This window comes from Malania oleifera, chromosome 12 (genome assembly GCF_029873635.1).
Source record: "Malania oleifera isolate guangnan ecotype guangnan chromosome 12, ASM2987363v1, whole genome shotgun sequence".
Lineage (NCBI taxonomy): Eukaryota > Viridiplantae > Streptophyta > Magnoliopsida > Santalales > Ximeniaceae > Malania > Malania oleifera.
The window spans coordinates 9,965,184-9,986,986 of record NC_080428.1 but is presented as its reverse complement, the minus strand read 5'-3'; the positions used below and the strand labels follow the sequence as shown (position 1 = coordinate 9,986,986).

Sequence of the window (21,803 nt, the reverse complement as noted above, 5' to 3'; positions counted from 1 at the left end):
CTTTGTCAAGCTTTCCACCTGCACCACCACTTCCAAGCTTATCCTCAGCATTATAACCCATATCAAGATGGTTCTGACTCTCCTAACCCTTTATATCCACAACAAGAACACTACAATCTTCAAATTTCAGTTAGAATTTAGCATACAATTCAGTAGCATTGCCTGGTCCATCTGCCTTAATAACTTGATTACCACACACTCCTAAGGAATCAGCCATCTGAAAAAGGAGAGCATCTCCTCGAAATTACCTGCCACCTTTGAAGAAGCAACCGAACCGCCCTCTTTTCCCTTCCCCCACTCATCGAACAGGAGTACTAACTGAACGCAAAAACCCCTCACCCTCCAATCCTTGATTTTGGCAACTGCCACTGAGAGAACCCCTTCTGGACGAAGCTGAGACACCCCATTACCACCTCCTCCTCCTCTAGAATAGGCCACAAACCAATTGAGGCTTTAGCTTGCCTTAACGCATACCACCAGCCTCAATTGAACCATAGCATTTCACCATCTAAATAAAATCAATTATAATTTTTAGAACACACCCTTCTATCCATCACTTTTGCACATAAGCGCATCACTTTAACTCGTAGACTCAAAAATCTTCTGTCCATTGTCTATTAGCCCAAGGTCTTCTCTAGAAACAATCCCGTATTATCTGTCAAACAGGAGGCCCATTACCATCACAGGAGGCCCATTACTCACAGGCCCATCATGTTGAGCCGCCACCAGTACTCTTTCACCCTTTGACCACATTTAGCCAATGCTACAACACCACAAAACTGACAGTGTTGAAGCATATTTGGTTTTTCCCTACCAGGTCATCACCTTGACTTTCCCCAACATCAAGCCATCATCAATCCTTAGACAATGACAGTGGTTCTGTTTCTGCACTTCTTTCCAATCCACAATTTTATTGAATCAGAAAATCAACCCCAATCCTCAGCATTCAAAATCTCTGTAACAAATCTAACAGCTATTCACAGTTACACTTAAACCCACATAAAAAATAAAAAATATAAAACTATCAACACTATTAAGTTGAGCCATCATCATATAATCGATACTTGCAAATTGCATTCTCCAATTAAAGAGATCCAAATGAGCAAAAACCAAAGATAAAGACCCATGAATCCTTCTAGTTGCCGTAAGACCATAATCCCTCGATTGCATCTTAGATTCTTCTTTCACAACCGAACAAAACAACCTATGCCGACCTCCTTTAATTGCAGCTCGAAGATCTGGATGGATTTCTAGAAATCAATTTACATCATGATGAGCTAACATCTTCATCACGCTAAGTATTTTTTTTCTTTTAACAAAACAAAGTGTACATGTTATTATTTAATCTACAAAAATAAAACAGTGAACTCATAGATGAACTAACATCTTCATCATGCTAAATATTTTTTGCTTTTACAAAACAAAGTATAGGTGAACTAAGTTATCAGCAATAGGACAAACTATTGCATTTCATGGAGAGAGAGAGAGAGAGAGAGAGAGAGAGAGAACAAAGTAAAACATAAAGCTTCACCAGTGTGGCTGCCTCTAACTCAATTTGTAATAAAATGATATATACAGTAGACATAAATACCCTTTCACCAACATTCTCAACACTCCCCACAAACTGCAGCATATATATCATGTGTCCCCAACTTGTTTTGAATAAATAAACCCCAGCACCTCATAAGGACTTTATAAATACATCAGCAAGTAGATTCTCTGATTTCATATTAGCAGTAGCCATCCTTAGTGAGGAGACATGTAAGAATCACATCGCTCCAAAAGGTTTTCAGAACATCTATGTGAAAAGTTAAACAAGAAACATCCACTAGATGCCTATGTTTTATTTCCAACCCTCTATGTCAATGTAAAGTGGGAAAAGTTGATGAACTATGCCAAAACTAGTCATGTAAGTACGAAATGGCATGAAGAAATACGCTTGGACATTTTTTTTTTTAATAAGAAAATAAATTGTATTAAGAAAGAAGAAGAATTACAAACTAGATGAGGACAAGAAATTCTCAAGAAAAAAAATAATTAAATAAAATAAACAATAAAAGAAATCAAAAGTAAGGAAACTAATTAAGAAAACCCCTCTTTTAACCCCTTTCCATCATAGTTTACTGAACACTGCAAATTAACTAATTCCCATTGGTCTTTTTTCATCTACCTTTTATCCCCACGTAACCAAACTTCAGTGCCTCTCGGATTAGACAACCGCATTCCAACATCTTTTCCAACAATTGCTAAGCTTCTAGGTCCTTCCCATTATTTAACCACTTTTTTTGCACATCTCATTCTTCTCCATAGTCACTACCTAGCTCCACGAACAGACGCCTTACTGCTCGCTTGTTTCACCAATACCAGTATTGAAGACCCTAGCCAATGCACAAAATTCCTTCCTAAACTCTTTCCATGCATTCCCTTTTGATCCACTAGCAATGAAGACAAAAAATCACTTGGCTTTCCATCTCAGCCCTAGCTCCACGAATTTCCCAAGTTTTTTTGGTTGAATCGCCCACCAATATAACACTTCAAAACTCCTTCCCAACTTTCCAAAACCCAATGCCCTTCAAAAACCACTTCGCCACCATCAACGATAGTCTCACCCACAAGTTACACCTCAAATTAAATTCAAGAACAAACAAAAAATCACCCTTACCCACTTAATCCAATCTCAGTTCGTAGGTTTTCACTACCCATCAAGACGAATTGAAAGCAATCCTCTCCTTTCATTGCATGCGCATTCATAATAAAATAGGAGGGCATTTGGTTTGTGGAATCAAAAATACTCCCATGGAATAACATTCACGGGAATCTCATTCCTAGGAATGGGATGCCAATCTCATGGGAATATTTTTGTTTGGTTCAAGTTGTACGATTCCCAAGAATGTTTACAGGATTCCCATTTCCATGTTTGGTTCAACATGGGAATCCTACCTAACATTTCAAGAAAATGACAATTATACCTTGGCATATGCATCAACAATATACGAAGAATAATTACATTTACAACAAAAAAAACCTACTAAGATTACGCATTTATTTAAATTCATATCCTAAAATTTTTTAAAACAAAAATAAAAAAAAAACAACAATTAAATAAGTAATTAACCAAATAATTGAGGGCAGTACAATGTCTAAATATTAACCATTATATTATATTATTGTAACATAGCAATAATATTATCACTTTCATTTTATTAATAATTTATTATTTTAATACAATAATAGAGTGTGACAATACTAGATATAGGTGCATTGTTGTCCAACCTACCAAAACTAGTGAGAGCAATTTGGTCCAAAAAGTGGGATTCCATGAAACTTACCCATGGGGGAGGTGTGAATAGGTTCCCATGTTTTTGTGGAAATCTATACATTCCCAAGAATAAGAACAATTTCTGCCACATTAGACTCCCCCCACCACCACACCCCCCCCCCCCCAAAAAAAAAAAAAAAAGGTTTATGAGAGAAAAGAGAGGAGAGCACTATATATTTTCTAGAACTTAGAAATTCTGTTCACTACATTAAACAAGATATACCATGATCTAACCATTCCACCTCCATGTAGTATAAAGTTAAGCTACTTTCTATGAAACTATAACACGTGTTGTGCGACTCAAAACTTAAGCTACGTCTAAGAGTTCAACAAGATACACTGAAAATTAAGATAAGGGCACAGGAATAATTTTCAAAAATTAAATTTCATGTTTATGGTATAAGTTTACAAGTTTAACAATAAAAAAAATTCATGTGTATGCCTTCTTTAAAATATATATACAGAGAGAGAGAGAGAGAGAGAGGAATCAAGAAAATGAAAAATTGAAGTTCATGGTTTTTAAGGGAATGAATCAATAAAATGAACTTTATCATGTTCAATAAAAAAATAAAAAAGTCATTTTTAATGCTTGGGCTTGCTCTAACAACTAAAAAAAAAGAAGAAAATGTAATTAAAAAACATAAACAGAATTAATTAAAATATAAAAACTAAAAAAAAAATCAGAACTTCAAATCCAATGAGTGGAGAGGGCAATGTGCCAACCAAAAGCTCACCCACCTAGTTGACTTTGGTTTTCTTCTCAAGAATGGTTTCCTGCTCTAACTCTTGCTTTTCTAATCTTATCTAATGTCAGAGAATAAAGGTGCAGAATGAGAGGGACAACAGACTTCTTTTTTCTCTCTTGGAGGACGGAACTCATGCAAATAGCAAATAGCAAATAGAAGGCCATCATGAAAAAAAGGAAAAAAGTTTTAAAATCTTTTAAGTTGGCTTTTAAAGGAGTTGGATCCAGACCTTAAAAATCAATTTGATCCACTGATTCACCAGGTGAATTATATGATTCACCTCGATTCACAGCCTAATGCAATTCGAACCAATTTATGCCTTTCCCAATACAAATTGTATGATTTGAATTGAGGATCGTACAATTCTAACAACTATGGTTTTAAAAATACCAACTACAAAGGTAGCCAATTTCAGTTCCTCGTTTTTTTTTTTTTTTTTTTTTTTCTAGTTTTTAGTATTTGTTCTTGGTTTTCATTTCCATAATTTTTAACAATGATAGAAAGCATTGGATTCCTAATTTTCAATAACATTTGAAACGATTGCTTTTGTAAATGCTTGGTTTAGTTTACCAATAAAGATGAGGTTAACTAGGAAAGAAGGAAAGCACAATTAAGAAAATAAAGATATTAAAGAACCAAGTTTACAATCCCAAAACCATCAGGGTCTGTTTGGATCAAGGGTCTTGGTAGGGAAAGGAAAGGAAAGGAAAATGAGAAAGAAACTCATTTTCCATTGTACTTTTCTCTTTGTATCAAACACTCCTAAAAATGAAAGTATGTTCTAATATGATTAAAGATTAAGGAAAATTAAACGTGAATGGTGTATAAAACCAAATTTTTGTTTATTGATTTAATATATTTTCTATTTTCTTTTTCACTTTCCTTGATAACCAAACATGAGAAATTGGATTCCTTTATATTTTCCTTCTCTTTGCCTCATATTTTCCAAGTTGCAAACAGGGCCTAAGAGAAGTAAAAGATCCACAGGTGAGAGTGAAAAATTGAAGTGATTTTGAATATTAAAAGATTAAAAGTGGCTAACATGTGATCAATACCAGATGAATATGCAAGTGCAGGGTTTAGAAAGAGAATGAATGGAGGGAAGACAACTTACGGGTATAGCCAACATGTACCAAGGAGGAATGCTTGACTTAGCATATTCATTCTCTAACACTGTTATAATTTCCTATTCCACAACTAGCACTGGCAAATGAACCGAGTCTGGAAGGGTTAGGGTCAAATGCCACAGCATTAGTAACCCAAGATTATCTTCCAATCATATACCTGACCAAGAATGTGATTCTCTAACCTACAGTGAGTACACTGGTCAAGTGGACCTCTACCACAATGAACCAGGTCCACCACAAGAGACTCTACGTCTACAACCTCCAGATTAATCACCTACTCACCCCTTTATGATGATTGTGTCACTAAGTAGTGCAAATTTCTCCCAACTAGAACTAGGATCTAGCAACGAACCATCAACCATCTCTAGAGGAAGCACAAAATACTCAAGAATAAACTTTTGCATATGAGGGAACTTCAGCTCCTCCTAAGATTTGAGATTTGACTAGATCAAATTTAGGCTTCAACCAAGCTAAGAACATGAGTACCACCACAAGCTACTCTTGTAACCGCATCCCTCGAACATCAGCAGTAATCTGCAAAATGATTCTTCATAGACCTGTTTCACCTCTATGAAGATATTATGCAACTAATTTATCGTCATGACACAACTGCCTCTCCAATCTCCACTTAACAATCTAGCTATGAGTCATAAGGGCGTGTTGCGAACACCCACTCCCCAGGAGGGTATAGCATATCTTTTCCAAAGCACTCAAATTAGCAATGTGTGGCTCCATCGAGTTCCATAACAAAACAACCACTTAGGCATCTTCTTGAACCCATAAACCCTGTCTCTCTGTCGCTAGGTGCCCTATCGATGGATGAAGCTGCTCCTCTTGACCAGTGAGATGGATCTTAAAAGCCTTTGACCACCAAATATAATTATTACATTCAATTTACGAGCAACAATTTGTGGAGGTAGCAAGGTAGGCATTGTATTTTGCATAAAGTTCTTCAAGTCTAAAAGTTCTTGAAGTCTATGGGGGAACTCAAAGAACAGGAGAAAATCACAGTGACATTGCACTAAGCAGATGATTAAAACACTCACATCACATTAAACAAGAAACACATTGACATTGCATCAATTATACATTCTGCTGGAAAAAACAGCAGAACAAAAACAATGCTAACCAGTCTGGTCAGAGCAGAAACAAAACAACCAGTCAGCCCAGATTTGCAATTTGGAGGGGCTCCCATGTTGCATCTTCAATTTGTGAAGACAAAACACAGCTAGGGATTCATAAAATAATTCCAGATGACTTCAATCAGGGGAAGAATTGCAGAAAAAAGGCATCAACTGCTTCAGACTTGATAAGATCAAGAAGTCTAACCCCAGAAATTTTCCAAAATTGTCAGCACTAGTAACCTTGAATCCCCAAATTTCTTGGCTTTTTTTTTTTTGAGATAAGGATTAGGGTTTAGGCTCTGATACCATGTTATACTTCATGGTTGAGAATGAGAGAGAATGAAGTTAAATGTAACGCTTAATCAGTGTGGCTGCCCCTTACTTTATTTATATTAAAAACATAAATACATTTCTAAAATTTCCACAAAATTGTCAAAATTTCCATCGAAATTCCCCTTTACCTCACCCTCAAAATCGAAAAGGTAGTCAATTTCTGTCTTACAAAACTTCCATTTGAACAAATCATCCGAAATTTATCAAAAAGGGCAGCCCGGTGAACAAAGCTCCCGTGTATGCAGCCTTACCATGCATTTTTGCAAGAGGCTGTTTCCACGCCTTGAATGACCTCCAAGTCAGACGGCGACATTCGAAATTTATCAAAATCTCAAATTTTTGGCAAAACATGTTGAAATTTTTAACTATTGAATTAAATTTCCTTGGAATTCAAATGTGAAATTAGAGGTAGAGTGAAAATTTCTCTACTAATTTATTTTTTTATTGAAACAAAAGATTATAGTAAAGGCTTTTCAAATTATATGAAAAATTAAACTTAAAACAACACTTTATTTAACAATTCATGTCTAAATTATCTTTATTTGTATAATAAACTTTATTTTTAGTTGATTTATGAATATCATTTATATAAACCGAATATGTTTAATACACATATTACTATGTATATGTTTAACACACATTATATTACAACTATTGCACCTTGTCCACAATATCTATGTATTTTAGTCCAAAAACTTACATTATTATGTCTATTAACCACTTCTAAAGTTTCATAAAACGATTTCATTACTACTAATTTCTATCATTTTTTTTCAAATTGAAATCAAAATTGACATCGAGATCAAAATTTCCATGCTTTTGGAGCTTCAAAATTTTAGTCAAAATTGAAAATTAAGACCTTAGCTTAAATACCCTAGACAACATCGTTTGACTTATATACTTCAAAAACTAGCAATGTCAACAATTTATATAATAATAATGAAAAAAAAAAAACAAGGACCCAAAAAACAAAACAAAAAGCTTTCTTATAGAAGTCCTTTAAATATTTAAGTACCCTCGCAAGCTTTAAACCATGCCCCCTTCCCAAACCCCCCCCCCCCCACCCCCGGGGTTTTAATCCCCAACTATACAACAACAATAACAAACCAAGCCTTAAGTCCCACTACATGAAATCCTTTCCCGCCAATTTATGCTATCATGGAGAATTTCCTTCAACAAATTCAGGATTATTAACTTCTTACTCACTATCTCATTCCATGTTATTTTAGGTCTACCTCTATCCATTCTACTGCTCCTCATAATAACTAACTCACTCTTCCTCACTAGAGCACTATGTAGCCTACGTTGCAAGTGCGTTGCAAGTGCTCAAACCATATGAGTCGTCCCTCCTTTTCTTATCTTCTACAAGAGCTACGCCTAACTTACCGCAAATATATTAATTTCTTAATTTATCTTTTAACATTAGACCACTCATCTATCTAAGCATTCTCATCTCGACAATTTTTACTTTTTGGATATGTTGTTTCTTAGTCACCCAACATTCCAATCCATACTAACTAGTCATACAGCTGTCCTATAAAACTTCCCTTTTAATTTTAAGGGTATTCTATGATCACAAAGCACACTTGAAGCACTTCTCCATTTTACCCAACTTTCTTTAACTCTATGCATCATATCCTCTTCGATTTCTCCCTCAGCTTGCAGAATAGATCCAAGGTATTGAAATCTACCATTGCTATTGATTTCTTCATCAAGTTTAACTTTGTCTCCAATATTCCTCCTACTATTACTAAAATTACATTTTATATATTCTGTCTTATTTCTACTTATCCTAAAGCCTCTAAATTGTAAAGCTTCTCTCCACAATTCTAACTTGGACTTTACTTCATCCCTAGTTTCATCAATCAAGACAATATCATCTACAAACATAATACACCACGGATCCTCATTTTGGATACTCCTAGTCAATTGATCCATCACTAATGCAAAAATATAAGGACTCAAAGCATATCCTTGATGTACACCTATTGATATTGGAAATTCTCTAGTCTCTCCACCTATAGTCCTAATGCTAGTCATTACTTCATCGTACATATCCTTAATGACATCAATATACCTACTATACACACCTTTTTTTTCCAAAATCCACCATAGAACTTCCCTAGGTACCCTATCATATGCTTTCTCTAAGTCAATAAATACCATGTGCAAGTCCCTCTTCTTTTCCCTAAATATTTCCATTAATCTTCTTAAAAGATATAAGCTTCTGCAGTAAAACTCCCTGGTATAAAACCAAATTGATTTTCTAAGACCTTCGTTTTTAGCCTTAATCTTTGTTCAACTATCCTTCCCCACAATTTCATTGTATGACTCATAAGTTTAATTCCACGATAGTTATTACAATTTTGAATATCTCTCTTTATTTTTGTATATGGGTATTAAAGTGCTTTTCCTCCATTCATTTGGCATTTTCTTAGTTTTTATAATTGTGTTAAATAATCAGTTAACCATATAACTTTGTTATCACCTAAGCATTTCCAAACTTCAATTGGGATGTTATCTGGTTCTATAACTTTTCAATTTTTCATCTTTTTTAGTGCAAACTTAATTTCGATAACTCTAATCTTGTGAATAAATCTCATATTTTTAGTCTTTTCCTCGTTTGTCAATTATAAGTTTAAGCCTCACTTTTATTGCTTACTAAAGTAACTTCATCATTTTTCTTTTATATCTTCTTCCTTAACCAAGACAATATTATCCTCACTTTTTATATATTTTACATTATCTAAGCCCTTACTCTTTCTTTCTCTGGCTCTAGTAAGTTTAAATACGTCTCTTTCCCCTATGTTTGTATTTAATCTAGCATACAAATTATTACATGATCCATCTTTAGTTTCACTAATAGCCTTTCTTGCATCTTTTCTCATCTCTTTGGATTTTTCAAAGTAATCCATGTTTCAACATTTTTGCCATGTTTTATACAGAATTCTTTTTTTCTTTATGCTTTTTGGACATCTTGATCCCACCACCAACTTTCTTTGCTATTCGAGAAACTTTCTCTTGATTCACCTAAAATTTCTTTTGTTATCTTTTAATAGAGCTAGCTATCCTACTTCAAAGAGTGTTTATGTATACATCATCCTCTATAGTCCAATCACCATCTTTAATCATTCTATCTTTAAATTTTATTATATTTTCTCCCTTTAGGTTCCACCACCTAGTTCTCTTACATTGGTATATTTTATCCTTTTCTTCTATTTTTTAATACATATAGACACTAAAACTCTATGTTGTGAGGTTAACCTTTCACCTAGGATAGCTTTACAATCCTTACATGATAAACGATCTACCTTCCTAGTGAAGAAAAATCTATTTGACTTTTGTTTTGTCCACGTTTAAAGGTTATTAAGTGTTTTTCTATCTTCTTAACGCAAGTATTCATTGTAATAAAATCATATGAGATGATGAAGTCTAAGATCATCTCCCCATGCTCATTTTTGTCTCTATATCCTATCCTCCATATATCCTCTCATAACCTTTATTATCCCTTCCAATGTGTCCATTCAGATCTACTCCTATGAATATTTTCTCAATTCCTGACATGTCTTGTATTATACTATCCATATCTTCCCAAAATTGTCTCTTAAGGTTTTCAGCTAAGCCTACTTAAGGAGCATAAGCAATAATGATATTTATTATCTCTTTGCCCTAAGACCGTCTTGATTTTCATAATTTTATCCCCTACTCTTTTGACATCTACAACACTATCTTTTAATCCCTAGCTATAAAAAATAAAATAAAATAAAATAAAGTTCTTTCTAAAATATTTCAAAAATCCCCTCCTAATGCAGGACAATTTAGAAGAAATTGAGAGAATAAAATAGGTGAAAGAAAAAGGAAGAAGAAGGAGAGAGGGGGAAGCAGAAGCACTTAGGGGCAAAGATTACACGCTAATCTCAATTCAAATTCAACAAATAACCAACTCCGCCGTGACTCTTACACACCATTTATAAGAAATCCAATAACACAATAAATTACACATATACCCCTAAAATGACATGAAATTACAAACACATCCTTAAAATACACAAATAGTACAAACAAGCCCCCAAAACACATAATCCTACTACAAGTAAACTACACACACATGATAAATAACTACATTAGGGTTTAGTACCCAATAATCCATGACCCTATTCTTTGACATAGGCCTCCAAATCCGCTCAAAATAATCCATCCAAATACCCGTTGCTCATGTTATATCAATTCCCTTCGTCTGAAAAGTACTCAACTCCATTGAGTTGGGGAAAGTACCAAGAGTCCATCACCATGATAGAATAGCAAGGAGTCCATCACCATGAATAGAATCATCTTGCTTTCTAAAAAAAGAACCAACAGTACACTTCAATTTTGATTCAGCCAAGTACAACCTTCTAGCCTCATTCATTTCATACCATCAAATATAGTACTCCAAGAAACACAGCCAATCATCAATTTCTTCAGAAGGAACGTCACCATTAAAATTTGAAACTTGCAGTTTAATTCCCTTACTCAAATGATCATTTTGGCCTTCATGCAACTCAAAAATATGAGGCACAGCAGCTATGCCACTTTCTTGTTTGATAGGGAAATCCAAGGGCCTCTTACCTAAGGCTGCAACTTCGGTTGTTAGCCTATTCAAAGAACTAGTAATAGTCTCCAAGGCATTCTCCATGTTTTATACCCTACAATAACTCCACCTTTGCAAACAAATTAACATTAGTCACCATGTTGCAATTATACATCATAGAAGACCCTTAAACAATTTATTAACAATCCTCAATCTATTTATGCAGACCACAAACTTGACTCTCAATTTCTTACGAACAATCTTCAAGCGAAACCAATCCTCGTAAACAACTTACAAATGGCAACAATTTGGTCTGATTGTGATGTTGGAAGCCTTGGTAAATCCTTCAAAATGTGTACCAAAATCAGGTAATCAATCTTCCTGTCAAATAGCTTCACAAAATTGCAGGTTTTCATGTTGAAAAAAAAAAGATGATAAATACAGTGGCGGAAGGCAACTCTTTTTCAGTTTTAGAAGTCGCAAAATGGGGGCAGGAGGATATTCCACACACACATTGCAGGCAGTGAGTTTCCAGCTACGAAACTTTAGGCAAAGGGTAAATAAGGAGGTGATGATTGCAATGGTGGTGGCGGTGGTGGTGGTGGTGTGACAAGAAAAGCACAAGAAACCAGGGATTTAAGAAGGGTGGAGTTGGTGAATGTTTCAGGTGGCGTGTGGGATCACACAGTTAGTCAGAAGGTGATGGAATTTTGGGGGAAGGGAATTTTGGGGGCCTCTTGCAAAAATGCAAGGTAAGGCTGCATACTATAGACCCATCAAGGTCCACCCTTTCCCTGGACCCCGCATATGCGGTAGCTTTGTGCACCAGGCTACCTTTGGAAGGTTCTGTTTTTTTATGGTATGGGTGGTGTTGCGGTATGATGGTTGGAAGTTTGAGTTTGAATTCAAAGGGCACAACTGTAATTTTAGGCCAAATCTTGTTGGCTGCAGAGAGAAAATTACAGGGCTGATCTGAGCAGAAAAGAGGAATAAAGAGGAGGAAATAGTAAGAGCGGATAGAGAAACAGAGGATTAAGTCAGAAATAGTGAGGGGAGGGGAAAAGGAAGAAACAAGAAAATTGAAGAATGAGGACTGCTGCAGCCAGAAAATAAAGCAGACTGGAATCAAGATGAGGGACAGAACAGACAGCAGAAAGTTCAGATCAGAAGCGGAACAGAGAGAGAGAGAGAGAGAGAGAGAGAGAGAGAGAGAGAGAGAGGTTACAGAACAGAGTAGAAAGTTCAAAAGGCAAATCAGATATGAAGAGAAGAAGAAAGAATGAGAGTGGTATTGAGATGAAAGAACAGAGCAATTTTGGGCTCTGATACCAAATGATGCAGGACAGCGTCAAGGACCTGCTGCCAAGGGAGAATTTAGAACAAATTGAGAAGGGAAGAGGAAGAAGAAGAATAAGAAGAGAGGGGGGAATAAGGAGATACACTTGGGGGAAAAGAACACAAGTTAATCTCAAATCAAATTGAACAAAAACCACCTCCTACATGGCTTTCACACTATTCGAGTAACATAAGAAATTACACATATACCCTAAAACTACATGAAATTACAAACACAGCCCTAAAATACACAAATATTACAAGCACGCCCCCAAAACAAATAATACTACTACAAGCAAATTAAGTAAACAACTAATTTACTATGTACATTTGGGTTTAAGACCCAATAATCCGTTGACCCTACTCTTTGACACAGGCCTCCAAATTGGGTGGTCAAATTGTCAAAATGATCCATCCAAATACCCACTTCTTGCCCTACATCACCCCCAAATAATTATTTAAATTAAACCCATATCAAATAGGTCCTTTTCTATGTGCCTATGGGGAAATGCAGCAAGAATCTAATTTTTGTTTTAAAATCATTTTCATTGATTTATCAAGATGATATTTTATCAGTCACTTTCAAAATGGAATTAGTTAAAAAAATTGTTGGCAATTGACACATTCAAAACATGTTGAACCTTTTGCATAAGAGATACGCTTCTCACAAAATATATGAATTTTCTAAAATTCATAAATTTCATATAATCCTCATTAGGAATTAAATTAAAAAATCAAGTCACAAAGATTCAGACTGAACAGCCCAAAAATGCTCATACATGAATTAAATCTCCTATTATTTTGGCAGCACATCCAGGTCTATGTACATTAAACATAACAATCCTATTCAATTGCTGTTTTCTATTCCCAATAGACAACAAGGAGGTCAGTATCACAGTACACAAGCAGTTTTTTTATAAAATAAGAAATTTCATGATGGGAAAAAAGAATATACAAGAAAAAGAGGATAAGATATCCTCCTAAGTTCTAAAACAGAAATTGAAAAAGATACCAAGAAAAAGGTATTAGAAACAACATCAAATCAATAAAAAGTATGTCCTCTTGAACTAACAACAGAGAAAGGCAACATAGATGCAGAGAACCAAATCCAATCCTAAAGCATTAGTAAAGGCAAAGCCCATCCATTGAAAATCATGCATTTCTTTCCATACAAATATCTTATAAAATAGAAAAAAAATGGCACATTTCCACAATATCCTTACTCCTTCCAAAACCTCAAACAGCTGAGCAAATACAAGCGAGTTTGAACTCACCCAGCTCACTCCAAAAGGCCCAAACAATTTGTAAAATAATTGATAGTGACTCACCGTAGGTTTGATGCTTGACAACTTGAACAGTGAGACAAACCTCTAGGTGACACATTCTGGACATATAGCATGCTTCTGTATGTTTCTACAAGATGCCAATTCTTCCATTCTGCTACACAATGCTATTGGTGGAGTGTTTGGACTATAGATACACTACATTACTCCAAAGATTCTTGAGAACTAATTTGATGTGCACTCTCCCTTGCTATATGTGTGTAGACACCATAGTTTCTAGCCTATTTCTTTCTCAACCTTCTCCTTGATTCCTTAGTCCTTAAACTTCTGATTTTTCCTTCATAAAATCAATAAATACATACCTGGAAAACGCATCAATGATGGTTATCATGTACTGAAACAAGTTGATGGACAGTTGCTTCACTCCTCCAAATACAAGTACAACTCATGAACTAGTTTAAAAGGCTTCTTAGACACGAACTTTGATTCCTCATATGGCTGCAGCACAAACAATGTCTACTTGCATATCGAACTCAAGGAAGCCTTTGAGCATTGACTTCATTATCTTCAGCTTCTCTGCTTTGGAGTAGAGTGTTATATTTTGCATCGCTGCGGGTGTCAGCCAGTGTTTTTTTCGTCATGTTTCTATGGAAGATCTGTAGCAATACTGGTTGGCTCTGCTTCATTGAGTTGGCTTTCAGCTTATGATGAATTTTCGTTGTAATTTATTGTTATTGATGTAAAGGGAGGACTTCTTATTCTCCCTGTTTTTTGTTCATCTTTTCTTTTCTCTTCTTTTTTCTGATGTACATTATTTTCTCTTCTAATAAATTCTTTGTTTATCAAAAAAAAAAAATCTTCAGGTGGTCATAGTTAATTTTTTATATATATAAAAGAAGAAGATGTATTAAGAGAGAGAGAAAGAAATTACATCGTAGTCAAGGACAAGAATTCCTCGATAAAGCAAAAACAAGGGGAAAAAAAAAATAGAACTACGCAGATGTTACCCAAGGAAACCCCTCTTTAAACCCTTCCTGTCATAATTCACTGAACACTTCAAACTTGCCAATTCATTCTGACCCTTCTTAACTTTAGATTTACCAGCATCCATATGAATTTTATTTCTTTCATTTCCTCTATCTCTTACATGTGTAGACCCAATTCATCCAACAAACACTGAGTTTGAAGATTTTCCTTAGAAACCTCCTCTATAGGGTAAGGCAAAATTCCATCTTTTCCTAATTGCTTTTCTTTCGTATCATCATTTTCAAAATTATTAATTCCCTCCAATCCTTCCAATGGAGGAGGTTGCACATATGCTAAATCCCCAATGAATCAGAAACATAACAATACTGTTCCCGAATTTCATCAAAAAGCAAACCCTCATCGCAATCAAAATCACTGATGTCCACTGTCATTATCTGAAAAATCTCCCCAATCTTTTTCCCTTACAGCTACTCAACCCCTCACTGGTCCCACCCTTCTGGCCAAGTGATTCTTCTAATATACTAAAATTACCTCCTACATCTCTCCTCAAAACTTCTCGTTATCTCAGCAGAAGTGCTGAAGTACCTCGCATTTCTTCAAACTTTTTCCCCATTTCAGCACCCATTAGTTTTAAGAGTGTAAACCCTGAACATATCCGAATCTTGTTTCTTACTATTTGACTCCCCCCCCCCCCCCAAAACCAATATTGTTCCCTTTACGATCGACCTCACAAGAATTATGATTTTTATGAAACCCCTTCCTCCGTTAACCGCACTAGAAGACCCACTGGATGTCTTTTCTACTACTGGAATCTCTTGTCCCACTAAAAGAATAGAATCATCAGCAAAAAGTCCAGAATTGCTTGGAACAAGACTTTCCTTTACTGCCACTTTCCCTCTAATCCTTTCAGCACTCTTGCTTCTTTCTAATGAAGATTGAGAACCATCTTGGAAATTTCCCTCTAATTTTTCGTAGGAAATGAGCATCACAAGATATGGTTTGTACCTAGATTCTGCTTGGAAGACAACATATCTGTTAAGTCCTTTAACTGTCTACACCCATTAATGAGAGAAAACTGGGTCTGAAATGTAGACTGCTTTTGAACTCCCTCAATTTGGGCTCCAACTTCTGTTAGCTGCTACTCTGACTGAGGATTTCCTTCTATTACATCTTCCCACAAGTGTGCTCTTTTTAATCCCTCACTCCTAGACAAACAGTCTTTGCCTTCAAAAATACCAGCAGAAGGGTCCTCTTGGGCCTTATTTGAAAAATGAACATCTAGAATATTTGTATCAGCCAGTTGGGCTCCATCAGCAATATTCAAAGAATGGACCTGTTTAAAAGAATGGCCCAACTAAGAACGACCCATCTGAGGAGAAATCTCCTTTGTTTCCAGAAAATGCCCTAAATCCTTTTTACCAAGACTATGGGCCTGTTCAATCAATTGGCCCAAGAAGCTCCTCTTTTTTCAATTACCTGGAACAGGTCTAAAATGAAAACCAAAGCATCCTGGCCCAATTATTTGCCTCATCTTCTTCAAGCACAACCCTAGCCTCCTCTACTATCTTTGCAGCTTCTTCCGAAACCCTAGATGCCCTGACTATTGACATTCTCCAATCGATCAGCTGTGATTTCCGGCAATGAAACCATAGGTTCCTTCAATTGCAACTCACCCCCATGCCGAAAATAAATCATGCCTTTCCCATACTCCACACTCTGCTTCCGTGTTTGGGTACGACTTCTACAACCATCACCTTTTCCTTCGCTCTTTGCCTCTCTTCCCTTCCGACACCACTCCACAATCTGGGGGTCAAAGGGCTTGCTTCACCTTTACCTTCAGATTTATGACAAAATTCCTCAGCTATCTCACAGAAACCCTTTTCAAAACTTCTCCATCCTTCAAATTTAGCACTGCCAGGGGTGGCAAATACCGAATACTGCTTCTTTCCACCCCAAACCTAACTCCAAAAATTTTCCCACCTTAGTCCATTGAATCGACAGCCAATACTGTATGTTTCCAAGAAAAATCCTTCAAAAACCCCTCTCCATCCAACCAAAAATTGATAGAGCATCGGTAAACCAACTTACAGCCTCTTTGGAGAATCTTACCCATCTATTACTAGAAATATTGTTCTTGAGAATGAAAAAGTAAGGGATTTCCCCCACCTTATTGATTTTCAGATCAAAGTCTTCCTTTCAATCTTAATTGAATGATTTTTCATCATCTACTTATGTCGAAGTCATAACTCAGTGCGTGTGTGTGTGTCAGAGAAAGAGAGAGAGGAGGGAAGCCATGCAGCGACAAGTCAGCTTTCTGACTTTTTCTTGTCCATCTTCATATGCCACTTCTACGAGCATCATATATGCCACTTCAACAAATATCACATACTTAAGCTTTGTCCTTCCATGATCAATGCACCCACATACTTCAAACCCCAGTACACCATAACATCATTCAGGCCGGAGTTGAATACCATATAATTCCTATAAACTACAAGTTGTGATAATAAATTTTTCTTCATTCTTAGTCCATGGAACATGTTATGCAATTGGGTGGCAAGGTATTTTTGGAAAATTTTGTTTTCTTAACCTGGCAAGGCATGGATGGCCCCCACAAAATGTGTATGATCTTTTGCTGGTGTAATTTCAGAATTTGGGGAAGAATGGAAGGGGAAGGGCTTTATGGACTTGTGCAGTGTATGCCCCTTTTTGGACTCTATGACCCAAGGGTAACACAAGAATTTTCAGGGCTCAAAAGACTTCTCTGATTTTGCTCCAGGAGAAGTCTACTTCTCTTGCTTCTTTCTAACCACAATTTTTGGGGGTTTTGGCCTTTCGAAGGGTTATCGCAGTCTGATCTTCAAAGGATTGGACAACAACTCTACTGTAATTAATTATTTGCTTTTGCGAAGGATGCCCTATCCTCTACCTCTTGTACCTTTGTAGTCTTGAACTGAATTTTTTGTTATCTAAAAAAACAAATGGATTTGCCCTCAATCTTCGGAGAATTTCATGTTGATTGATTTTGTTGGCTTTAGGAAACAACAGAAATTGAAGGTCTTGTGGGGGTGTGCAGTCTAGGCAGCAATTTGGATAATCAGGTTGGAGAGGAATGCTTGGATTTTTTCGTGATTGTTCTTCATCTATAGATATGATTTGGTACAAATATTGTTTTTTCGGCTTCTTTGTGCATGTTTACTATCAAGTATGATTAAGCGTCAAAGTTGCGTAATTAGGCGTTTAAATTAATGCATTAAAGATTATAATTTTAATCAAATGCCAAATTATGTTCAATATTTTAACAATAAGCTCAATTTATAATATTTGGATTTTTATTCGATAATTTATGGATTTTTTGTATCTTATTATTACAGGATGTTTTTTTGGACATTAAAGTTGAAATTAAAATTTACGCGGGGTCATGCGTGAGAAAAACCGGACCATGCATGCAAAGTGAACTGTGCACGTGAGGGCCGTAGATTTTCATTGAAAGAATGTGGGGTTCATGGAGGATAAAGAATAAAATGATGCAAACGGAGGCGTTGAGCGCAAAACGAAACTAATTGGGCGATTATAGACAGTTTCGACACTGCTTCATAATTTGTGCATAACTCTCTCATCCGACCTCCGATTCAGATGATTCAAGATGCTGTAGAAACCTAAGAAAACGCTCTACAACTTTCATGTTTTACATTTTGAGAGATGCTGGCTGCATCATGGTCGAAATCGGACGTGAAGTTACCATACGCTGCTTTTTATGGGCCATTTCAACACTATTTTGTAATCTAAGCATAACTTTTTCATCCAAACTCCGACTGAGGTGATTCATGATGATATGGAAAGTCAAGAAAATTATCTACAACTTTATGTTTTGAGTTTTGAGAGATACAGGTTGTAAGAAGGTCAAAATCGGGCTTGAAAGTGTAGGGCAGGTCATGTGCTTTCGAATTAAAAGGAAAAGCCCATGTGTGAGGCCCATGATGTGACCACGTGGGAGGCCATGCAAAGAGGTGCTAGAGCCGTGCGCTAGGCCTCTCCTTCTTCATGGCAACTTTGAAAAGTCAAGTTTTTGGGGCTTTTGATGGCAAGTTTGAAAAGTGAACAAAGGGGGGCTCTTTAGTTTATTATTTCTTTAGGATTGAAGGTAGGGTTTCTTTTTCTTTTGGGGGGCTGGAAGAGGTGCCGCACAGTAGCAAGGGAGGCTTCTCCACGGCTTGTCTTCTTGCTCTCTCTCTCTCTCTCTCTCTCTCTCTCTCTCTCTCTCTCTCCCTCCCTCCGTCCCTCCCTCTCTCTCTCCTTCTCTTATCTCTCTCTTCTTCTCTCTTTTCTTAGTTTAATGTTAGATTTATTTTCATTATCAAGATTTTATTTCCCTTCAATTTAAAATTAGGATTATTAATACTTTCAGTTTTGTTTAAAGTTTATGTTAGAATTTTTATTATTCTCCTTTTCATTGTTGAAGCTTAAATTCTGTTTGGTTATTTTTTAAGTCAGTTTTCAATATCATTGTTAGAATTAATTTTGGTTTCTTGATTGTGTTAAGTTTAAATTTAAGTTAGTAGTTAATTGATGAATTTATGGTCAAATGCTTCAAGTTAAGTAGTAAAGTTATCGTCTTTATATTTTTTGTCCGAACTTTCAAACGTGAGATTTATTTCTTGCCTAAATGATTAAACGTAGGATTGTGTTTGGTATTTAACTTTGTTATCATTTATTTTATCGTGTCTGTTTCCCGTTTTTTGTCGTTAATTTTGTGCGTGTTAGGTTCATAACTTAAATTTCATGTTGTTTTAATTTCATCACAAAATCTCAAAAATTCCAGGAAACCGAATCTAAAATGTGTTCAGTAAACTTTTATTTTTTTTAATTTCTTTTAAGACAACACAAAATTTGGAACTAAACTGCATTCCTTGAGGAGACGATCTGGCCCTTGGGCTAATTAATACACGACTGAACTCCTATACTTGGGATAGCTTCTGAGCTGCTCATTTTTAGAGTGAGTCAAGGTATATCTAGCATGGTTAGTCCTATAAATCATGTTTTTTTTTTTTAGTGTAATAGCTCTTGTATCTTCTTTTCTTTCACTATAAGAGGATTTCTCATTCTCTTTGTACTTTCTTTTTTTGTAATGAATTTGTTCTTTTTCTGTGCACAAAAAATTATTTGCTGGATACTGGTTGTAAGTTGTTCCCACAGGTCTTCATTTAATAATATTTCATGCTAATTGAATACCAATCCCATTAATTGTGCCCCTAAGCAATAATAAGACTTCCTTCTGCTTCTTAATATTCAAGGAGTTAGCATTCAAGAATTCAAAACCAAATTTAACAACTAGACCTTGTCACCCTCTCTTCCCAAGTGTCAAACCCTATTTCCATAACCTTAACCATTTCTTCCAACAATTTCAACCTTAATACCCCCACCCTTGAACCCAACCCACCCAAAAAAATAAAAATTAAATACAATAATTCCAACTCTTCATATACTTTATTATGGTACAGTGATACTGTCATAACCAGAAAAGACCCCTAAAACTCAATCTGTTCTGAGTGAGTACTTAAACCCATTCAATGCTTCTTTTTTTAAAAGAAGGGGGGGTGAAGATACACAAGGGGGTGCAACCTAAGCACAGAGAGAAACAACAGAATCGATGGCAGCCTGGTCATTGACAAAATGTTGCTGATCCAAAACTACAAAGTTCCAATCCAATTATCTTCAAGCCTGTTGATTGATAGTTTTGTACCCTAAAAAGCTCTTCTATTGGGCAGACCTATATCTTCTGTTAGGCATACCTATATCTTTGAGGCATTCAATGCAGTAGTTTCTTTGGTTTTCAGATGTATTGAGAGCAAAAAGGAAAAGATTTTGAAGGGGGCTTCAGTGGCCAATTATAACATTGAAAATTGAATTCGATTGCTCTCCTAATGAGTTATCACAAGTTTGAAATTGATTAAGCAATAACTATACTTGTTTTAGTAGTAATGATCCTATATAACTTAAAACTTGCTCACAACTTAGCCCAATATAAACATTTGAACCAAACAGCAACAAACAATTGAAAATAATTCCAATGAACTACCTTCTATTGCTATTAATCCAACCCCATCAAATTAACAATTCACACACCTGGCTTACTTTGCACATATAACTAGAAAGCACCAAAACCTCTTCAAAAGAAATTTCCTTATCAATCTTCCCACCAAAAATGCCCTCAAATCTCTGGGAATCAAATCCAATAAAAAAGTATGTTACTCCAAAAGAATAATTCTACGAAGAACTGTAATAACAATATAACTATTAATGATCGAGAATCAACACTTAACACTAACTTACCTTGAGTTGAATTACAAGGACATTAGGTGCTTGAAGTATAGACATTTGCTTCCCAGCTGCCACCAATTTCTTACATCTAAGCAAGCATAAGTATCTTACCGACAACATAAAAGAGAAGTAAATAAAAAAGTCAATACTTACTTCTCACACTTATACTTGTTGTTGCCATCCAGGACCTCAGGCTGAAAGAACTTTTGCATGGCTTCTTTGAGAGAACTACTGTGCAACACATCAAGACTGATGTCCATAATCTCATCGACCTTATTTGACTCAGCACCACAAGACAGACACTTCACCTGGCTCTGCAAAGCACCCCCAAAGATCTCCTTGACTACAGTACTACCATTCACACTCTCGCCATTGCCATGGCCGTTGCCATTACAAGCACCGCCCTTGTGTCGCTGCTGCTGCAACTTTTTGAGGCGGAGGCAAGTGTTGTGACAGGCATCTATGACATACCGGAGGAACTCGTGGGCGTCCTCCTGGCGACCACACCGGAAATGCTCGGCAAAGATTCGGAGGCAGCTGAGGATCTTGGACGGAGCGTCTAGAGTGAGATCCATGCTCAAAGAGCGGACAATTCGCTTCTCGAGTATGCAGAACGGGCAGTCGCGCTTCCGGTCCGCCGGCTCCGACGCGGAATCGC

The 21,803-nt window shown here is 36.1% G+C and overlaps 1 protein-coding gene across 4 annotated transcripts in view; it reads right to left on the bottom strand.

Moving 5' to 3' along the window:
- LOC131144585 (ubiquitin carboxyl-terminal hydrolase 25) overlaps window positions 1-21,803 on the bottom strand; it is a 51,487-nt gene that overhangs the window by 28,995 nt on the left and 689 nt on the right. For all 4 annotated transcript variants that reach the window (XR_009133849.1, XR_009133850.1, XM_058093306.1 and 1 more), the window contains exons 2-4: window positions 21,299-21,803; window positions 21,158-21,233; window positions 20,951-21,043 (exon numbers count right to left, since the gene is read on the bottom strand). Coding sequence is in view for 2 of the 4 variants with exons in the window: in XM_058093306.1 (XP_057949289.1) it covers window positions 20,951-21,043; window positions 21,158-21,233; window positions 21,299-21,803 (674 nt within the window). In the remaining 2 variants the exon portion in view is untranslated. The remainder of the gene's footprint in view (window positions 1-20,950; window positions 21,044-21,157; window positions 21,234-21,298) is intronic.